Source organism: Vidua macroura, chromosome 5 (genome assembly GCF_024509145.1).
Source record: "Vidua macroura isolate BioBank_ID:100142 chromosome 5, ASM2450914v1, whole genome shotgun sequence".
In the NCBI taxonomy this organism is placed as follows: domain Eukaryota; kingdom Metazoa; phylum Chordata; class Aves; order Passeriformes; family Viduidae; genus Vidua; species Vidua macroura.
Genome location: NC_071575.1, coordinates 19,379,276 through 19,397,719, shown reverse-complemented (window position 1 = coordinate 19,397,719; position 18,444 = coordinate 19,379,276). Strand labels below are relative to the sequence as shown.

Genomic DNA, 18,444 nt, shown 5'->3' with positions numbered 1-18,444 from the left:
ATTTTTATAGTAAATCATGACTTACACTGCTGCTGTGCTGTAGATGAAAAACCATGAACTATTTCTGTGTTGTTTTGAAGTTGTGAATGACTTAAAGCCAACTTCCCATATCCTAATTGAGTATGTGATGTTTTTGTTTATTTACGTCAGCAGCTGATTTTTGTAAGATGATGTTTTAAGACAGCTTGAGGCCTTTTGAGCAGAGTGTGCTCTTGGTTGCTTTATCAGAATCACCCAGGGCATAAATCAGAACCAAGTTCAAAATTTAAGTTTGCATCTGTAAAACATTTACTCACTAAGCAAAGGGACAGGTAAACCACAGTGGCAGGTAAGACTCCCTTTTATCACTAAATGTATTTTCTAGTCAGAAATTGTGTGAATGGAAATCATGCCCAGACAGCTCTTAGTTAATGCTAGAAGATGAGGGAAAAAAAAATACTCAGTTTATGGCAGTTAGTCCAATGACAGGAATGCTTTGTTCCTAAATAATGCTGTACATTAAGGAGTAGTAGCCAAAAAAATGATGCAGTGAATTTAGAAAAGTGTTTCTTGTTCATATACCTTACAACAAACCTGAATAATGGCAACTGGAATAATTTAGATTTTAATGATGTTAAGTTGGATGTGTAGTGGTAAGCTAATGGTTCTGGACTTCTTTTAATATCCTGGAAGTTGGTTATGTTTTGCAAAACCAAAACTGAAGTATTTAATACTAGCTGTGGTTTAGACAGATTATGTATGATTTGAAATGGACATGATTTTAAGCCATTGCAGTGCTGCTATGTTACTCTTTCAAAATAGGATTGAATACCTGACAATTAGTAGGTATGGGGTTCATTTTTACACATAATATTTAATATTCAGGAGTTACTGTAGGATTACATAATCTCTTCCCTTGCCTGCAAGGAAAGACACTTGTGTGTGTTCTCTCAGTTGCTGTACAAGTTCCTGTACAGTTTCACCCCATGTTTTTCCCAGTTTTGAATAGAAATTACGTTTCTAGAGCCTCCTACTGTTCTGTTGTATCTCATAGTCAGTAGGAGATTCTCTCACACATGCTACCAGTGTTGACTGTTTTTCCAGATTTGGACGGGAGGTTGTGGGGAGAATTTTAAGAAAATATTTTTCTGATGGCAGCCTATTCCTTTCACTTCTGTGCACCTAGCTTTGCTGAGCTTTGGAGGCAGCTGCCTTTTGTTTTTATATTTGTTTTTTATTTACTAATGACCACAGTTGGTTAATGTTTTAACTTTTTTTTTTTTTTTTTGTCTCCTTTTAGGGTTTTCTTTTTGCACTGAATGTAGCCAGGACGGATCCTTGTGGGCTTTGGCAGCCCTTGGAAACTGTCAAAGGTAAAAATCAACCAAAGCTCAGTATTGTGATCTTGAAAGTTGGAGGTGAGAAGAACAATAGCCTATGCTGGTTCTTAGGATGCTGTAGGATGTAGATCTATATTAATGTGCTTTCTAATGTGTTATTTCCTGTGGGTTTGCGTGTGAAGTTCATGTTATTGCCTGATGTGATTTGCTTCTGTAAGCTGAAGTTGATATGTATGATGTATCATTTTCTTTAAAAATTAGTTATGTTGAGATTTTTTAAGTTACTGAAATTGGTGCTTATTTCCTATTAGCAATAAAGTTATAGTCAAAGTTTTTTTATTTTCTGAATGCTCTTGCTTTCAGAGCAACTTGCATTTAAAGTGACAAAAATGCTCTGTTCTTCTTCTGTACATTAAATTTTATGCTTTTGTACATTCTTAACAGACTCAATGTAATACAATGCTTTAGCAATTAAATACAACATGGCTGGATGGTGTGTTAAAAATGAGTATTTTGTCTGTACCTAGAGGCTGGTGACAGTGATGATGTGTCGATACAATTGCGTCAAATAAGCACAGTCTCATTTAAGACACTGTTTGGTCAAGTAGTGCCTTGTTCTAACTGCTCTTGTTTCAAGTATGCCATGTATACGAGTTCAGTGCTTTGTGAGAGAGAGTTTGGGACCTACCTTCAATTTTTGTTTAATGTCTGTAATGGTCACATTTGGTGCAGCCTTACTGTCATTCAGGGGGTTTCTAGTGGGCCATATCCAATTTAGACTTGGGAATTCACAGGAATCATGATTGGTTGTACACTAATAAGTGCTTCTCTCGCAGCTACATTCTTTAGAAGCTTGAAGTAGGTTTATTCTTCATTATCAAATGAAGAACAGATTTTCTCTTTAGTCCATATTTGATTCCTGCTGCCAATCCAAAAAAGAAAGTGTTGCTGCTAAAACGACCCTTGAATTAGACAAGGTGCTTAGTCCCAGTGATGCCTGTTTGATTAAACCAACTTTGAAATCATTGGAATTCCAGCTCTCTCTTGCTATTGAGGACCGTGTATTTTTCCATGCTGGAGCTACCTATGTGGAGGAAAAATTAGGCTTAGAGCAAGTACCTTGTTCACTGGTATTGGTTTTGAGGGATTTATAAGTATATGGAAATCTTGTTCAGGTTTTGCTTGCAGTGTGTGTTAGAATGCAGTAGTGCAGAGATGGTATCCATAAAGACACTGCACTGTTCTGCTTACACTGAGTGGCTGGTAGCTGCATCCATCATGCTGATCCAAGTAAACAAAATGAGTACATCTTTGATGCAGACAGACATGAAGCAAAAATAAGACCAAGTATGAAACTGGATTGTCATAAAACCATACTGTTTAATTGTAGGACGGTATTGTAGTAGGCATTAAAGTTGGTAAGAAATCCAGCTGGTTCATACTAATAAATGCTTTTACCTTTGAGAACAGATTCTCATCACTGTATTACATTTTAAAGAGTTAAATAAAATTGTTCCTAAGTTTAGATGTGCATTTGCTACATCGTATGTGGGCATACCAGTGCATTGCTATTTGTCAGGCCTTCCTTGGTGTTACCTTACTCCAGTTTTTTCTGAAGGACATCAGGTGAATAAAAAATTGAAGGATTTCAGTCACATTTCAAGTAGTTTGGGTGGATATGTGCAAGGGTGGAAGAGGATTATCTTACTTTTGACCTTTTCCAGGAGTGACTTTCTTGATAGGTGTTGGATCTGAAAATCTAAATGGGCTGTCTATAAACTTCCTTTTAATCATCCGGGAACCTGACATACCACGTTAAGTATTAAATATAAGTAAACAAATGCCTTTAGGCTTTTGGCATTTTCCTGATCCTATAGGATGCTAGTACAAATTCTTACTTTCCATCCATCCTCCATGTATAAAATAAATGACCTTGTGTGTCACCTTCAGGACTCTGGTCAGAAGCTGGTGAGCTGAAGAGATGATGTCTTGTAACATGGAACAATTATGTTACTTCTTCATGTGCTGGCAATAAGCAGTCTCTGTTGGCTAAGAAGTCACCCTCAGCTGTAAATGACTGCTACAAAAGTCTGCCACAGAGGTAGTGTCCCATGGATTCAGAAATCTTGAAACGTCTCCTTTTGGCAATAAATAAACTTGCAGCATTCTTGTGCCAGTGGCTAAGGGAATCAATGATTCATGTATGCAAAAGAACATAAAAAATATTGAATTGGGCTCTTAGTTTATTGCAAGATGTTTGGTCTCCTGAAAGAACCAAGTAGCAAATGCAATAAAGTATTGAAAAAACCCAAACCAAACAACAAAAGTACAGTGTTCAGCAAAACTTCCTCTTGCAACACCTTTTCTAGTCTGTGGCTTAGGATTTTCCTGTATCGGTTAAAAATTTTCGTTGATGGATTTTCTTTTTCCCTTGTGAAATTTTCTAGTAAATTACTGAGCCTTTTAGAACTTCTACCTTTTTACCATCCCATGTGAGTGAGTTCACTCTAAGTATTGTATGACATACTATGTTTTTTTAAAATGTTAAAGCAAATAAAATATTAATTATGGGATAAATTAAGAGAGAAGATAGAAATTCTAAAAAAAGAAAATACAATGAAGAAGGAAAAGAGTTTATTCATTCAATTTCTTACTCTAATCTCTGAGTTCTGGATAGTTCCAATGTATTTAATCTGTTGCCTGTGGAAGAGCTTGCTTTTCTTTGTTCTAGTCACCTTTCCATTTTTTAAAATTTCCTAGTTCTACTGGCCTTTTCTTTCCTCCTTTGAGATGCACTGGTTGGTAGGTTTTTTTTGTCTTCTTCCAAGAGTAGGATATAAAAACTGGAGTCAAATACTGACAATTCCTCTGGTAGTGAAGGATCGCAGAAGATAAAACACGTCAGATTTTCAAAGGCTTATGTTTGAGTTCTTCCAGCACTCTGAATGAAAAGTGACTTCCCCTTGCAGTGCTCTTGGTCTGACCTTTCTGGTCTTGTTTTAGATGTAAGCTTTTTTTAATGCTTCTGTAGCTCAAGTTCATTTTTGCTTATTTCTCTGACTTCGAGGCCAGGTAAGTGCCACAGGAATCCTTCTGGCCAAAGCTGTTTTGGCTGTTAGACATCAGACTGTCTGTCTAACAAAAATCTGAGGAGCTTCCCAATGACTTGACTCTGATACTGCAAAATCATGCTCCAAAACTGCTAGCTTTGGAAGTTCTGGAGTGGGTTTCAGAAACTGAGCATGGCAAAGAAGTACCATGGACAGGGACTGCCCAGCCTGGCCTCCTCCACTCTGGGTGCAGAACAAAAAGCTAGAAACATTTGTTATAGGCAGGAGGATCTTGGCATAGATGTCATTCTTAGCATTTGATACTTCTGATTTTTGATTATGTGCTGAAGGCAGAATGCTTAAGTGAGGATTTGGGTAAGCGTTTGCTTTTCTCCTCATTCCTTCTTTTCCCAGAAAATGAAATTACTATGCTCCAAGTCTTTACAACTCTTGTGCCTTGCACTAGAGTGTATGATATTACTGAATGTAACAGCTTGTTGTTTGTAAGATTATTAAGTTGTATGTAACATTTTGTAGCTTCAGGCCCTTGATGTTTGTAGAATGTGTTCTTCACTCCTTGAGTCAACAAAAAGATGTTGTTTTACCTATGTGAAACATACCAGAGGAGGCTGGAGTGCAGACACCTTACACTCTGAACAGGCATTAGCAATGAAGTGAAGGAGGTGCATCATTTAGAAGCTTTCTGTTGTCAGTTTCCAGGTTTGGAATTGCTGCTGTGAAGATGACAGTCAGCAGTTCTGTAGCCGAGGTGCAGAAGTAGAGAGACTTGAAATGGATGTTAAATGCTGGTGCAGCTGAAGAGTTACATAATCTTGAGAGGGACAACTGTTAAAGGCTAACAGCTCTTGGCTTTAAGAGAATTCTTAACTCGGTGTACTCATTGTGAGCCCTGACTTTCCATATACCTGGAATGTTAAGAGATCTGGTCATGGCTTATGTCTTGCATTTTAAGTGTGAGAGATTCCTGCTGAATTTATGCTGGTGCATTTGATCTCTTAAATTGATTAATTTGATCCATTACCCCTGAAAGATGCCTCATCCTCTGGAGTAGAAGACATTCTAATTTTATACACCAAAGGCTCCCTAATTGTATTGCATCCTTCCATAAGTTAGTTTACAATTTGAAGACTGGAGTTTGGGGTGCAGGTTTTGTTCAGTTGGAACTGCACTGATACTGTCAAACAAACTTGAAAATAGATTACCTAGTAGTGTTGAATATTGGAAACACTGGGATCATTTGACCTGGGTTAAATTGGAAATGCCAACCTAAAGGTGAATGACTTTATCTGTTCCCTGAACCATTTAGATTCTAGAATGTATTTATTCTTAAAATGAAGTCGAGGAAAAAAATCCTGAGAGTAAGACTTCAGAGGTACTGTGAGATCACTGGAAGTCTTAACAATTTTTCAAACTAATAACCTTTAGATTGGCTTTAAGCTGTGCCTTTAAGGCTTATATTTGCACAAAAGCTATTTCCTGGTAAGAAAAAATTGCTCAGTTCTGGTCTGTGTGATTGTTCCTTGCTGACTGTGACTTTAATGAGTAAAATCAGTGACTACATTAAATACTCAGCAATGACACTTTAAAGTTATAAAGAAAGTATATTCCTGTTAAGTGGATTTTTTTCTTTTAATAAGTAGTTTTGTCTTATCCTGAATAACAGTTCTTGTTTGTGTAAAACATTATTTCAGCAAATACGTGCAGAATGGCATCATTAAAGGTCATAGCCGAGAATTGTTGTTCATGTGCACTGCAGTCTCACATAACATTGTTAAAGGCAGAAAAAGAATTGTTTTTAAAATATATCTTTGTTGTTTATCTTTTAGGCAGTATTTTGCATTTCTGCAGAGCTTTGCACAGATCCTGTTCCCATGCAAACTGATGAGGGAGAAATACTGGAGGAAGGCAGTCCCAAGGTCAGTGAGGTAAATACCACTGTGTTTTGGAGGAAGAAGAGCTTGTTTGGCTGAAATGGGGGGCAGGGGAGTACATGGAGTGAACATTGACTGGTGGTGGTATTTTTAATAAATACCTTCATGTAGATGCATATTATTTATTGTCATGGAGATAGTTAAAAAATTAAACTTTGTAAAACCTTTCGAAAGACAGGGTTTTGCCACCTACTAAGGATTGGAACATGTGTTTTCAAGCACTTCCAGGAAGGAAAGAGAAAACTTGTAAAAAGATACTAACCCTGATTGTATTTAATTTGTGATAACTGGAAGGACTTTCTTTCCTACCCACCCACCCTCTGAACTAACTTAAGGAATTAGACATGTGGGCCCTTAGGTGCAGGTGTTGGTGTCTGTGGATTACTGACTGACCTATGTTGAAGGTGGCTGCTTCTTGTTTCCTTGTACTTGCCAGTGTGTGCTGTGTTGCGAGACTGGATTGTGTGTTGCTTTTAAAGGCACCTCTGATTCTCAGCATACCTTTTTGGGACAGGAGCATGTGAAGTGTTCCGTTGAACACAATGCTGTGTCCTGCTTTTTGCCTTCTTCCTGAAGATGCAAATGTTAAGATGTGAATTACTTTGGTTTTCATAGTGACATAGTCATTGTCATACTCTTTATGAGTAGGTTTATACATACAGTTTATAGTCCTGACTGCTCAATGAGTTAGTGTCAACTTTGCAACTGAATCTGTGTTTAAAACATGCTCCCTACATTTCACAAAAATCTGAATCATTGTTAGTTTGCTTGTAGCTTTGTGTAAGAGAGAGATTGAGAAATTAAAAACTAGAAGACTAAAGTTAAAAATCTGTTTCCTAGGTAGACCTTTGGATAGATGTCTTCATCATTTTAAGACCTAAGAAAAAACATTTTTTTAGCTGTAAGCACCAAGTTAGGAAGTAAGTAATTATTAGAGAAAGGATTTGGCAATTGTGCTGCAGGTACTTTAGGAGTTGTGTTAATTTTAAATAGCTTTGAAGGAAGGTTGGCTCTAAATTGGGAGCTGAAAAATGAGAACATATCAGTGGATGTACTTGCAGCAATCCAGGCTATTGAATGCATCTTTTGACAAGGATGTGATTACAGGTTTCAGTGGGGAATAAACATGAGAGAGGAGACATCATGGTGCAATTAATTACTGATTATAGCACAGTTATTGGTGTCTTCTTTTCACCACACAGAGAGGATCTGTGTGTGTGTGTGTGAACACACATTTATGTGTATACAAACAGGTACCTGTGTGTATATTTATGGATATACAGCTTTCTTTTGTTTTTGCCTGTGTGGCAGAAAGTAGATTGAAGTAACTGTCTTTTCCTCCAATGAAGGGTATGCTTTTCTTTGGGATACTTAATTCTGGATATAATGGTGAAGATTGTGTATCTGCTCAAAAAATAGAATGAGCTTAAATTTAAAACCAAATTCTTTATACCAACTACGCCTACCTAAATGTGTATGAAGTATTGCTTTGAAACAATTAGAGAATGTGGGAGATCAGGAATTGTGCATCTGGTATTTAGTGTTATTAATAAAGGACTATATAGGATCAGTGTATATTAAGCAAAAATGTCATCTAGTCCTTCTCCCAATTCTGTGATGAACAGGACTACTCACTGAAGCCTGTTTTTCAGTGTTTCTTCAATCTGTAAATGATTATTCTTTCTTTCCTTGTCTCAGGAGAGTTCTGAATCTATAGCAGTTGAAGATTTGTCCTAGAAAATTTTAGGCAAAATATATTTCACTATGTTGTCTACTATCATTGAAATGATTCCCTCAATTTGCAAATGTTTACATGATCCAGTGACGCATTTTCATAAAGATACATTTTCCTACAAAATACCTTTATTAGATATTCAGTAATGTAGTTCAGTTTTTTCCCTTTTCCCATCCCTCCCCACCCACTACCAACTTTTTCAGGCAGAAGACATGAAGTATACTTGAATGAAGTATTCTGAAAGAGAGGAGAGCAAAATCATCTTCTGTGGAGATACCATGAATATCAGGATATAAAGATTTGGATACTGCAAGAAATAATTTTTTGTCATACCAGCCTGAAATTAACCTAAAAATATTTACATGAAGATTCTATCATAGAGTGGAAAACAAATGATATGTCATGCTGTATGCTTGTGATCTGGTTTGGTTCTATAACTCAGATTAGTCTGATTTTCTGGTATCCTAGACTGTATAGTATTTTGAGGCATGCTGGTCAAGACTTGAAGATAAAAGGAGATTTCCTCTGGTTTTGAGGAAAAAATTATATTATACCTTATGCAGAGCCGAGTAAGTCATTTTAAAGCCTAAATATTTATGGCCTTCAAACTAATTAACAGTATGTAAGATATGATCAGAAAATTTATGCCCTGCAGTCAGACATAATGAATAATGATCTTCTTGCTTGACTCCTGACAACGTGGTGAGACAGTTGTAAAGCTCTTGAAATGAGTGGCAAACTCAGTGGCAACTCACTGGAAATTAAGCTTAAGGACGGTTATTGGTGGACTTATTTCCACTTCAGTGTTTTTTTCTACCACTGTTGTTAATGTATACATTTTTATTTAATTAGTAATTTAATTTTTTAATATTGTGGTTGTTGAGTTGTGCTCATGTTCTCAATTTTGCGTACACTTTCTTTAAAATGGCCTCAACATGGTAAAGACAGCTGGCACCTGACAATAGCATGCTCTTGATTCCAGTAATTACCTAATGTTAGTGCTATACAGAGAGGAAGCAACCTGTGCAGAAGTCAGTTATTTCAAATGAGCATATGGATTTTAAAAATTAATTTAGTTTTGGCAGATGTGAAAGTTTTATTTGATAATAATATCCGGTCTATTTTATCCAAATGACCTTCTAGTAAGTATCATACAATGAAGTATCCTTTCACTTTTTAGAATAGTTTGGGGTGGGCTGTCTGGTTTCTGGCTTTTCAGGGTCTCTTTTCTTCCTTTCAAAAAATAAAAAAAAATAAAAGAATCATAGGATTGTTAAAGTTGGAAGAGACCTCCAAGATCATTGAGTCCAAGCTTTGAATACCACCATAAGGTGGTAAAGGCTCACCAGTGGGGTACAATCAAGGGAATTTTGTAGGACTCATCTCTTCAGAACTGGGAATCCAAGCAAGACCCTTATGGTGTTCTCCCCAGTCATGTTTGCTGGAGCTGCCAGTGGGAGGCAGGAAGCACTGTGTCATTCTGGTTCCCTGATACCAAAGTGAAATCTTCTGCTACCTCTCCATTGCAACAAGAGGAAAAGAAAACCAGTGTTTCTGCTTGGAACCTTTTACCCTTTTCTATTATTTGGATCATGACTTTAATTTTTAATTATATTTTGTGGTAGCTAATTAGCTACTAACAATTACTAGGCTTTTTCCATTAACAACCTTGCTACCCTGACATCAACAAGCACTGAACATCTTGTTTGTGACTGATGTCAACTGGTGTGATCCATCAGTTAAGGATTACTGCACAGGCAATACTTAAACTTGGTTTCTTAGTTGTTCCTTTGCTGTAAAATATTGCAGGAGGAGGCTAAAATTTTATGTCTGATTTGAAGTACTTTTAGATTTCTTTCAGTGTTGGCAGGAGTTTTGAGCTTATGCAGAAAACTTCTTTATCAAAAAAATGCAATTAAAATGCTCATGTTAAAAGTAGAATTTCCCACTCTCCTCCTAGTTGTTTCTTCATGTCTCAAAGGAAAAGCCTATGAATTCAGAGGGAGTGAGGGACTTTGACAAAAGTAATTTACAGAAAGGTATTTATGAATTGTGGTTTTGGTTCAGTGTTGTAGAAGGGAAAGGAGAAAAAATATATAGTTCTGCCATTTTAATGTTTTGTATACTAAAAATTTAGGTACACAAAATTTGGATGAAAAATGTGACTGCACAGGATATCTAATAACACTCAATTCCTAATAAGAACAGGAAAAGGGGGAAGATTCTGTATTTTATGGTGTTAGGTAAAAGTAATTTTATTCAAAGTTTCATCAGCATTTGTAGAAATAATTATTGAACTGACTCGGTAGGACAGGAATTAGGCTACTTTTTCATACTTTGGCTCTTTCAACCAGTGACACAGACACTGAGGCTTGTCTTGTTTTTCAGTCTCACTGTCCAGTGCCATTTAATAGCTGTCTTGAGGCCACTTGTTAATCCTTATTTTATTTCAAGTTGCTACACTATTCATATCTGTCAATGAGAATCTTTACCTTACCTTATTGAAAACTGCCTGTTCTCAAACTGGTTAATTCTTACTTTTCTTGCCTCTTGGTGTCTAATTGTGAATTAGTACTTGCCTTCTATTTAAATCACTCTTCAGAACTCCATTGGCACTGGCTATGTTTTGTTGTGGTGTTTGGCTTTTTGATCTTGTTTTTTTGTTATCCTGACACATTCACACAGAGATGATAAAAACGTTTAAAAGTATGTGACTCAAGTATCTAAACACTTGCTTTCACTTCATACATGTTGAGAATAAAGGAACACAAGCCGATGTTAAATTAGGTATTTTTATATTTATAAACGGAATCTTAAAATTCACAAGGCAGTGCTGTTAGGAGTTCTCTTTCCTAAAAGCAGGAGTGTTCCACTGACTGCATTTATGGGTAAGGTATGCTCAGTTCCTGATGTGAATGATGTATAATGATGACAACAGTGCAAAAGTTAGGTTGATGCTTTCATTTTGTGGGATTTCGAATTAATATAATGAAAAAAACCCTTAGGTAATTAAACTTAGAGCATCCAAAACCTTGATGCCTGTATCTCTGGGGCTTATAGTCCTACTCAGTGATATAGAACTGGGTTTCTATTCAGATAGCACTAAATAATTTAAAACATTCAGGCCTATACAGTAATGAAATAAACCGTCTGCTTTGTGACTGTAATTATAAAAAACATGTTTTCCAGTCTAGTAGTGGCCTGGTACAGGGTGCTTTCAGATGGTGGTTCCCTGCACTATGAATCCCTGCACTCTTAGAAAATTTTGGCTTGTTACAAGAGGTGAGTTTTCAACCTCAGTGTAGTTTCTTGTGAGTACCTGACAGTTCTCAGTATGTTTCAGTTTATTCATGTGGCTGTTGCTTCTTCACTGGATCTGTGACAGTAGGCTTTGGGGCTTTTTTTATTTAGTTATTTTATTTTTCATGTCCTCTGGTGAGTTACTTGTGGAGCTTTCAGCATTTTGTGCCTTGATACACAGGATATATTTCCATTATTTTTCCAGAACATGAGTTGTAGGAGCAGCTAGTCTTTGTAAAGCTGACTTACAACTATACTAATTTCCTGGAGTTTTTGCATGAAGTATCTTGTATAGTCTTTGAAAAGTAGAGAGGCATTCTGTCTAACAAGGCAATTTGTGCTTCTCCCAAAATGCAGCAGCTTAAGAACTAGGAGGATAAAGAATTTTTCACAACAGAAACTGATGTCATCTCCATGCTCTGCTAGCTTCATTTAGTTAACCTGAAAAAAGCTACAGCTCTTTAGGAGAATAATTTCAAACCCAAAATATTTGCATATCATGTATTGAAATAAAAATCCATTAACCTCTCAGTAAAAAATTAATTTATTTAGAATTCCTTTTAATTATGTGTTATAAAAGCTTGTAAAAGTGTTATGATATAGTCCTCTTGTTTTAAGCATAGATTAACATAGGGAATCAAGGGAAGCTGAAGTTTTGGGATAATTTTTCTCTGGAACTTCAACACTGTTGGAAAAGAACCTAAAATACTTTCCTACAAAATGCTACATGCTTGGACCTCTCTACATGGGGTAGAAAACCCAAGCAAACCTGCTTGTGAGTTTATAACTTCAAATTTCAAAATTTCAAGGCATTGTAACAGAGTTATAATTATGGTATGGGGTCTAATCCTACCTGGCAACTAAGCACCACACTGCTGCTCATCCACTCCTGCCCCTGCAGTGAGATGAATGGGTAGAATTGCAAGGGTAAAAGTCAGAAAATATGTGGATTGAGATAAAGGCGATGTAATAATTTGGGGGGAAAAGCCCAAACCAACAACTAAGAGGAGAGGAAAATAAAGCCTGCGAAAGAACAAATGATGCAAATGGAAAAGAATTGCTTGCTGCCAAACAGTAGATGCCCAGCCAGACTCTGACCAATGTTAGCCCCAGCTAACATCCACACACGCCCTCACTCCTCAGTTTTCATGCTGAGCATGATGCCATGTAGTGTGCAGTGTCCCTTTGGATTGCTGGGGTCAGCTGTCCTGGCTGTGTCTCCTCTGGCTTCTTGTGCACCCCTGGCCTGCTCACTGGTGGGGTGGTGTGAGAAACAGAAGAGGCCTTGATGCTGTGTGAGCCCTACTCAGCAGTAACAGAAACATCCCTGTGATATCAGCACTGCTTCCAGCACAAATCCAAAACACAGGCCTCTACCAGCTACTATCTGGAAATGTAGCTCAATCCCAGCCAAAACCAGTACAGTATGTTATCAGGGTTCACTATAAAAAAAGCAGTTATAAATAAGGTAAAATTGTTGAGGACTTTGAAAAAAAGAACATGGAATTAGACAGTACTACTTGAACTATTGTAAAGGAATGCTGTTGATAGCCTAGGTGCTTGGACATTTTAAAAAGACAATTCAGGATCAAGTTCAGGATTCTGCCAGTTGGATGTACTGTTTTCTACAGAGGCAAGATGGGTTGCTCATTTGAAACCTACTTATCCATAGTGAAGACTGCTAAAATATAGATGCTGAACTGAAAGATGACTCTCTGTTTTCTAATCTCAAAATACCCTGAAGTGCTTTTGAATCACAAAAGAGAAGGTTAACACAATGATGTCTTTTCTTTCTCTTGGAAAATACCATCATGTGCCAAGGTGACTTTGAGATCTGTAAGAACTGTCACCATGTGTTCTTTGATCCAGTCTTTTCCTATGTAGAGTTCATGTGGAGGAAGTGTACTGGCGTGGCATGTCACTGCAGTGAACAAGTGTGTCTCATTTATAAAGGAAAAAACCCTTCAGTCTTAAGAAAACATTCAGTTTAAAAACTCATCTTTTCCATTCTTTAAAAGGTTCTTTCTTTTTCTTAAATATTTTCTCATTAGTTTTTTTCCTCAACCAATAGCATCTCTTCTTCAGTTGACTACAGCAGTTTATAATACTTTGCAAAGCAGACAAAAAAGCAGATATTTGCTTAAAGATTGAAAAAGTGGTTCTGCATTTGGGAGCTTATTCACTGTAATGTGAATGACAGTCAGGGAAATTGATTTGTAGCTTTGCTTACAAAGCATCTCTTCTCATGCAGGTGTACTGTTGGCACACAATTTGAGGGCTTTCTGCCTTTTAAGAATATTGTCTTTTGATCTCTTTCCATTTGGTATTGGCTTTAGAGAATTGTTGGCAGTGGTTGTAGTCCATGTGAATTGTGACAGAGTTCTTTTATATGAAGTCTTACAGATGTGGAAGTATTGATGAGTGTTTTCAATTTTCCTGTCTTATGGCAGACTTGAGGGGGATAGGTATTTGGGGAGAAATTTGAGCCCTGGGCATTAAAACTTAGTCTACCCTACTTTAAAAGATCTTATATTTACTTTAGAAATATTTTGTAGAATGTTAGTCTGGCTGAATCATTGAAAGGTGTAAAATTCATGGCCTTGTTGACTGCATGCATTTGCAAGACTGTACATTTGCATGACCCTACAAGGACTATTTCCTTTTCATTTTGTGAACTAGATGGGTATGAATTTTTTTTCACTTCCTCAAAAATTTTTTTTCATTCACTGGATGTGGAAGAAGTGCATGTGAGGTTTGATGGGAAGAGTGTGGGTTGTTATTCTTGTGATGGTAGTAGTAAAAAATAGTAGTGATGATTTTCAGCATTTGAGTACATAAGAGGGTGACTGGACAACTAAGGACACTGGAATTCTGCAAAAACATATTGTGAGATGTCAGTTCCCCTGAAGAGTAGAAGCAACATTGAAAACATGTGAGCGTTTCCTGGCACTTGTTTGAAGTCACTGAAGCATTTGAGCAGTAGGCAAGAGGGTGTATCATAAGAGGGGAGAATGTAGTATTGTCTACAAACACAGTAGTGTGGAATTAGGTTGAGAAATATTTAGAGGTACTTTGAAATCATGTTGGTTGGTTTCAACACATAAAATTTCCACATGTAATTCTCAGAGAAACAGCGTATTCCCATGGCATCTAGAGGTTTGTTGGGGATTTTTTGAGGGCAAGTTGTGGAAAAGCCCAGGCTCTGCTCCAGAGATGAGTGGCTATATTAATGGTTTGGTGGTCTGTCAGATAGCTAATCTTTCTAATAATCTTGATAAATTTGGAAAAAATTTGTAAGCAAGCAGCAGTGTCAGTGGCTCCCCTGTGACTAAAATGAGTTTGGATTTGTGTTCTGGTAACTGAAGAAACTGGAAAGCAGCTGTGTACTGTGGGTGTGGATAGCCTGTATTCCTTCTCCTTTTTGACAGTGATCAAAAGTGGATGCCTAATACAGACCTAAGGCAGAGTTAATATATACATATAACAGATTTGTTCTCAGCCTCCAGCTGTTGAGGAACTTTGTGGGCCACTGTTAGTTTCTATTTAGAACCCACACAACAGATTTCTGTGAACACAGAAAAGAAAGTTCTTCTTTCTATTGTTTGCCTGTCTGGTTTTAAGGCAGAATAACTTCAGCACCAATTTGTGTGTGCCTGGCTTATGTCACTTTCAATCATTCCTAACAAACATCTAAAACAGTATTTGTGGCAGTGAAGGTGATTAAATGTGTAGTGCAAAAGTGTAATTTAGTTTTCTGTAATTCTGATTATCATTGGCTGTCTTAAGCCTTTGAAAATTCTTTTAGCAGTTCATGCCTGTTGTCCTTTTGTGGCAATACATCATCTAGATTTCCAAATCCAAGTGGGAGAAAGTTAATATGTTTTCTCTCTTGTGTGTCAGTGTGGTTAACAATGTGGATATCATAATATCAGCCACTTACAGATGTCAGTTTAAACTGCTATAACTTGCTCATCTGTGTCTGCACCATGAATAGGAAATTGAGTAAAATGAGTTGGATAAACAGAATTACTAGATTGCATATGGGTGGCTTCTGAAAGTACTGGTGGGTGTGAACTGTTCAAGGGCTTTTGGGTCAGATGTATCCCCTAAATGGAAAGTGTAAAAATTTTGTTATGAAAGTGTAAAGGTGGCTGAAATTAGCAAGAATTCACGGCCTGTGAAATGCTTTTGGTCTTTAGCTGAAGAATAATTTAAAAGGTTAATTAAATAAAATTGGGGATTTTTTTTGTCTTACTAAATGCATATTATCCTGGGCTCCATTCATACTATGTTTGTGCAGAACACACTACAAAATGGATGGGAGTGTATGGATGGAACACACTAAAGAATAGATCATCAAAAGTGGAACAGGAAAAGAAAAGCACTTTTGCTTAAATTCAGAGCATTTTATTCATTTTTTGTGTCTGAGATGGTTGAATTGTTATTTGAAGCTGCCTTGGCAGCTTCAGAGTTGAAGTTTTCAGATGGTATTTCTGGATATCCTGTCATACCATGACTTGAGTAACTTTAACATCTTCAGTGGTTGACATAGAACTGTATCTTCCTGCAAACAGCTAGGTGGTTTAAATTGCTTTCAGAGCAAGATATATACTAATTATATATATATATATATATATATATATATATATATATATATATATACACATACACACATGCTGTTGTATTTTAAATATTTAGCAGTTTAATGATGCACTAAAAAGAAGGAATGTTTCATTAAGTAAACTTTTGTATTTGTACAGTATGAAATGTGGCTGGGATCCCAACCTTTTTAGCATTTCCAAAATGCGACTGTTGTTTTCATGATATTTATAAAACTGCTTAAGCTTAGCAGGTTATTTCTGCAATTGCTTAGTGACTATCTGGTGACAGCTGAAACTAAAAGCAAAACTTCTGGTCTTTAACCAGTGCTGCAGCTTTTGTGCTTGTTTAGCTGTAGCATAAATTACATATTCTGAGTTCCATAGGTTAATGAAGTATTGAGTTCCCACTGACAATCTGTCCTGCTGTTCTGTACGCATGATGCATGTTTTAATGATGGTGTATGTTAACATGTTGGCATTTCTTCTAGTTAATGTTATGTTTCAGTGAGCCAGGTGTTAAAGTACCATTAAGCTGCATATAACAAACACCAGTAGCAGATTAGTAACTTTTGAACATAATTACCATGGTCTAAGTGTGTTAGCATTCAAAATGATTAGCAGGGAGTACTGAATGTGGAATGTGACTTAGCAGAGGGATTATGTTAGTAAGTTTTCACGTCTCCTGTAACTAACAGAAAACCGGTCAGAACCGTGTGATGGTAATAACATTGAAATGCTCTGTCTAGATGCTGCTGAAAAGTTTCAAGAAAATACTGATTAGGCTAGGAGATGGTTCACATATTTTGGTGGTGATTTTTATATATCAAGACTATGCTTTGGCAAAATTGAGGAAAAAAAAAAAAGGTAGAAGTAGGTTCAAGTGCAAATTTAGTTACATCACAATGATGCACAATACAACAAAGTCCTAGAAGAGACCAAAAATTCAGCCAATATTTCATGCATACCTTGTCTTTGACTTTCCTCGGTGTGATTCAGAAAAATACTTGGTGCTTTCTCATTTTAGGAGCTGTTTTTTCTTTTTTTTTATTTTAAGTTTAAATCACAAATTCTAAGGGTTTTTTTATGCTTTCATTTGTGTACTGAATTTAAGATTTAATCTAAAAAGTACATTTTGAAACTAATTTTGTTAAACAATTTGTGCTATTCTATGTGTATTTTGAAATACTAGGTCAACATTAATTTATTCCTAAAAAAATATTAAAGTGTTAGCAGCTAAATTGCATTTTTATTAAAGGAAGGTAAGTTAAAAATTTAATTAATCTGTTCCTAGTGAGTACAATTTTTCCCAATGCAGGTTGTCCAAAGTGCCTATAATGAAGCCAGGCAGAGAGAGGTGACTCAGCTTTCCTTTCATTTGTAGTAGTGATTACATTTCTGTCAGACCTCAAATGGTCTCTGAGATTTCTTTTTTATAGCTCAACTTCCACCACTGTTAGCAGAAGTGACTAGTGACTAATTGCTTGGATTTTGAGGACTGGGTTGTGCAACACTCCTTAAAACAACTATTAGTGGGAGAAAATAAGTGCTGATGGCCTGTTTAGTAGTGCGGGTGCTGCTGATGATTGGGAGGGACGTTGGTGTTAAGCAGTAGTTGTGACAAATCATCGGATTTGTCCGTCTTAAGCTGGGCCTGGGGTAGGCTGTGAGAAAATCACTTCACTGGCCACAACCTGCAGAAAGCAATATTTGACCTTGGCTGGTCCCCACCAGAGTGTCTGGTCATGTGCCAGATAAAGCTTTGATGTTGTGTCTGCTTGAGATGCTAGTCAGTGAAAAATTTGGAGTCTTCAGACCCTGGCTGGCTCAAGTCCTTTTGGTTTTTGTTTGTTTGTTTGGGGTTTTTTTAATTGTTGTTTTGTTTGGTTGGTTGGGGTTTTTTTGTTTGTTGGGGTGGGGTGCTTGTTTTGGGTTTTAAATAGGAAATAAACCAGCTTTGAAAAGGAACTATGGAATGAGTAGGAGAAGGCAGTGATAGCACCTCTCTGAAGTTGCATTAGTACATTTCTTTGTACTGGTGAAGACAAGACGACTGTTTAAAATTAATAGCCTTTCATAAGAAGTAAAGGATTTCTCACAAATATCTATCTTTTTTCCCCTGAGAAAATGTTTGGTTTCGCTTAAGCACAGTTCATCTTTGGTGGGCTAGGGTAGCTAATGCAAGAGCTGAATCTTGTTAGGAAAATGTGCTTTCTGACAAGGGGATTCAGGAAAGATGAGGCTTTTGCCCTTGAAACTTTCTGACCCTTCAGAGTGTTGCTGACTTTATCTAGGAGATAAGGTTTACTCATTAATCAAATCCATTAGGGTCTCATTGAAGATATTTTTAAAAAAAGTAGTATGAAACTGTAGTAACATGTAACTTCCGGACAAAAAAAATATAATCATTTATTACATTGAAGCTCATGATAAATTTCATTTTCTAAAGGTTAAGTATTGAGTGTCTAATACGGAATACATTTTCTTAAA

At 36.6% G+C, this 18,444-nt stretch overlaps 1 protein-coding gene across 3 annotated transcripts in view; it reads left to right on the top strand.

The window, feature by feature from the left end:
* Window positions 1–18,444, top strand: part of TNRC6B (trinucleotide repeat containing adaptor 6B) — a 118,169-nt gene that overhangs the window by 11,413 nt on the left and 88,312 nt on the right. Inside the window, exons 2-3 of one of the 3 annotated variants that reach the window (XM_053977144.1) lie at window positions 1,280–1,352; window positions 6,217–6,306. In XM_053977144.1, the coding sequence (XP_053833119.1) occupies window positions 6,262–6,306 (45 nt within the window). In that variant the 5' untranslated portion in view covers window positions 1,280–1,352; window positions 6,217–6,261. Of the gene's footprint in view, window positions 1–1,279; window positions 1,353–6,216; window positions 6,316–18,444 lie in introns of all 3 variants that reach the window. The other 2 variants (XM_053977143.1, XM_053977145.1) reach the window with 2 other exon arrangements.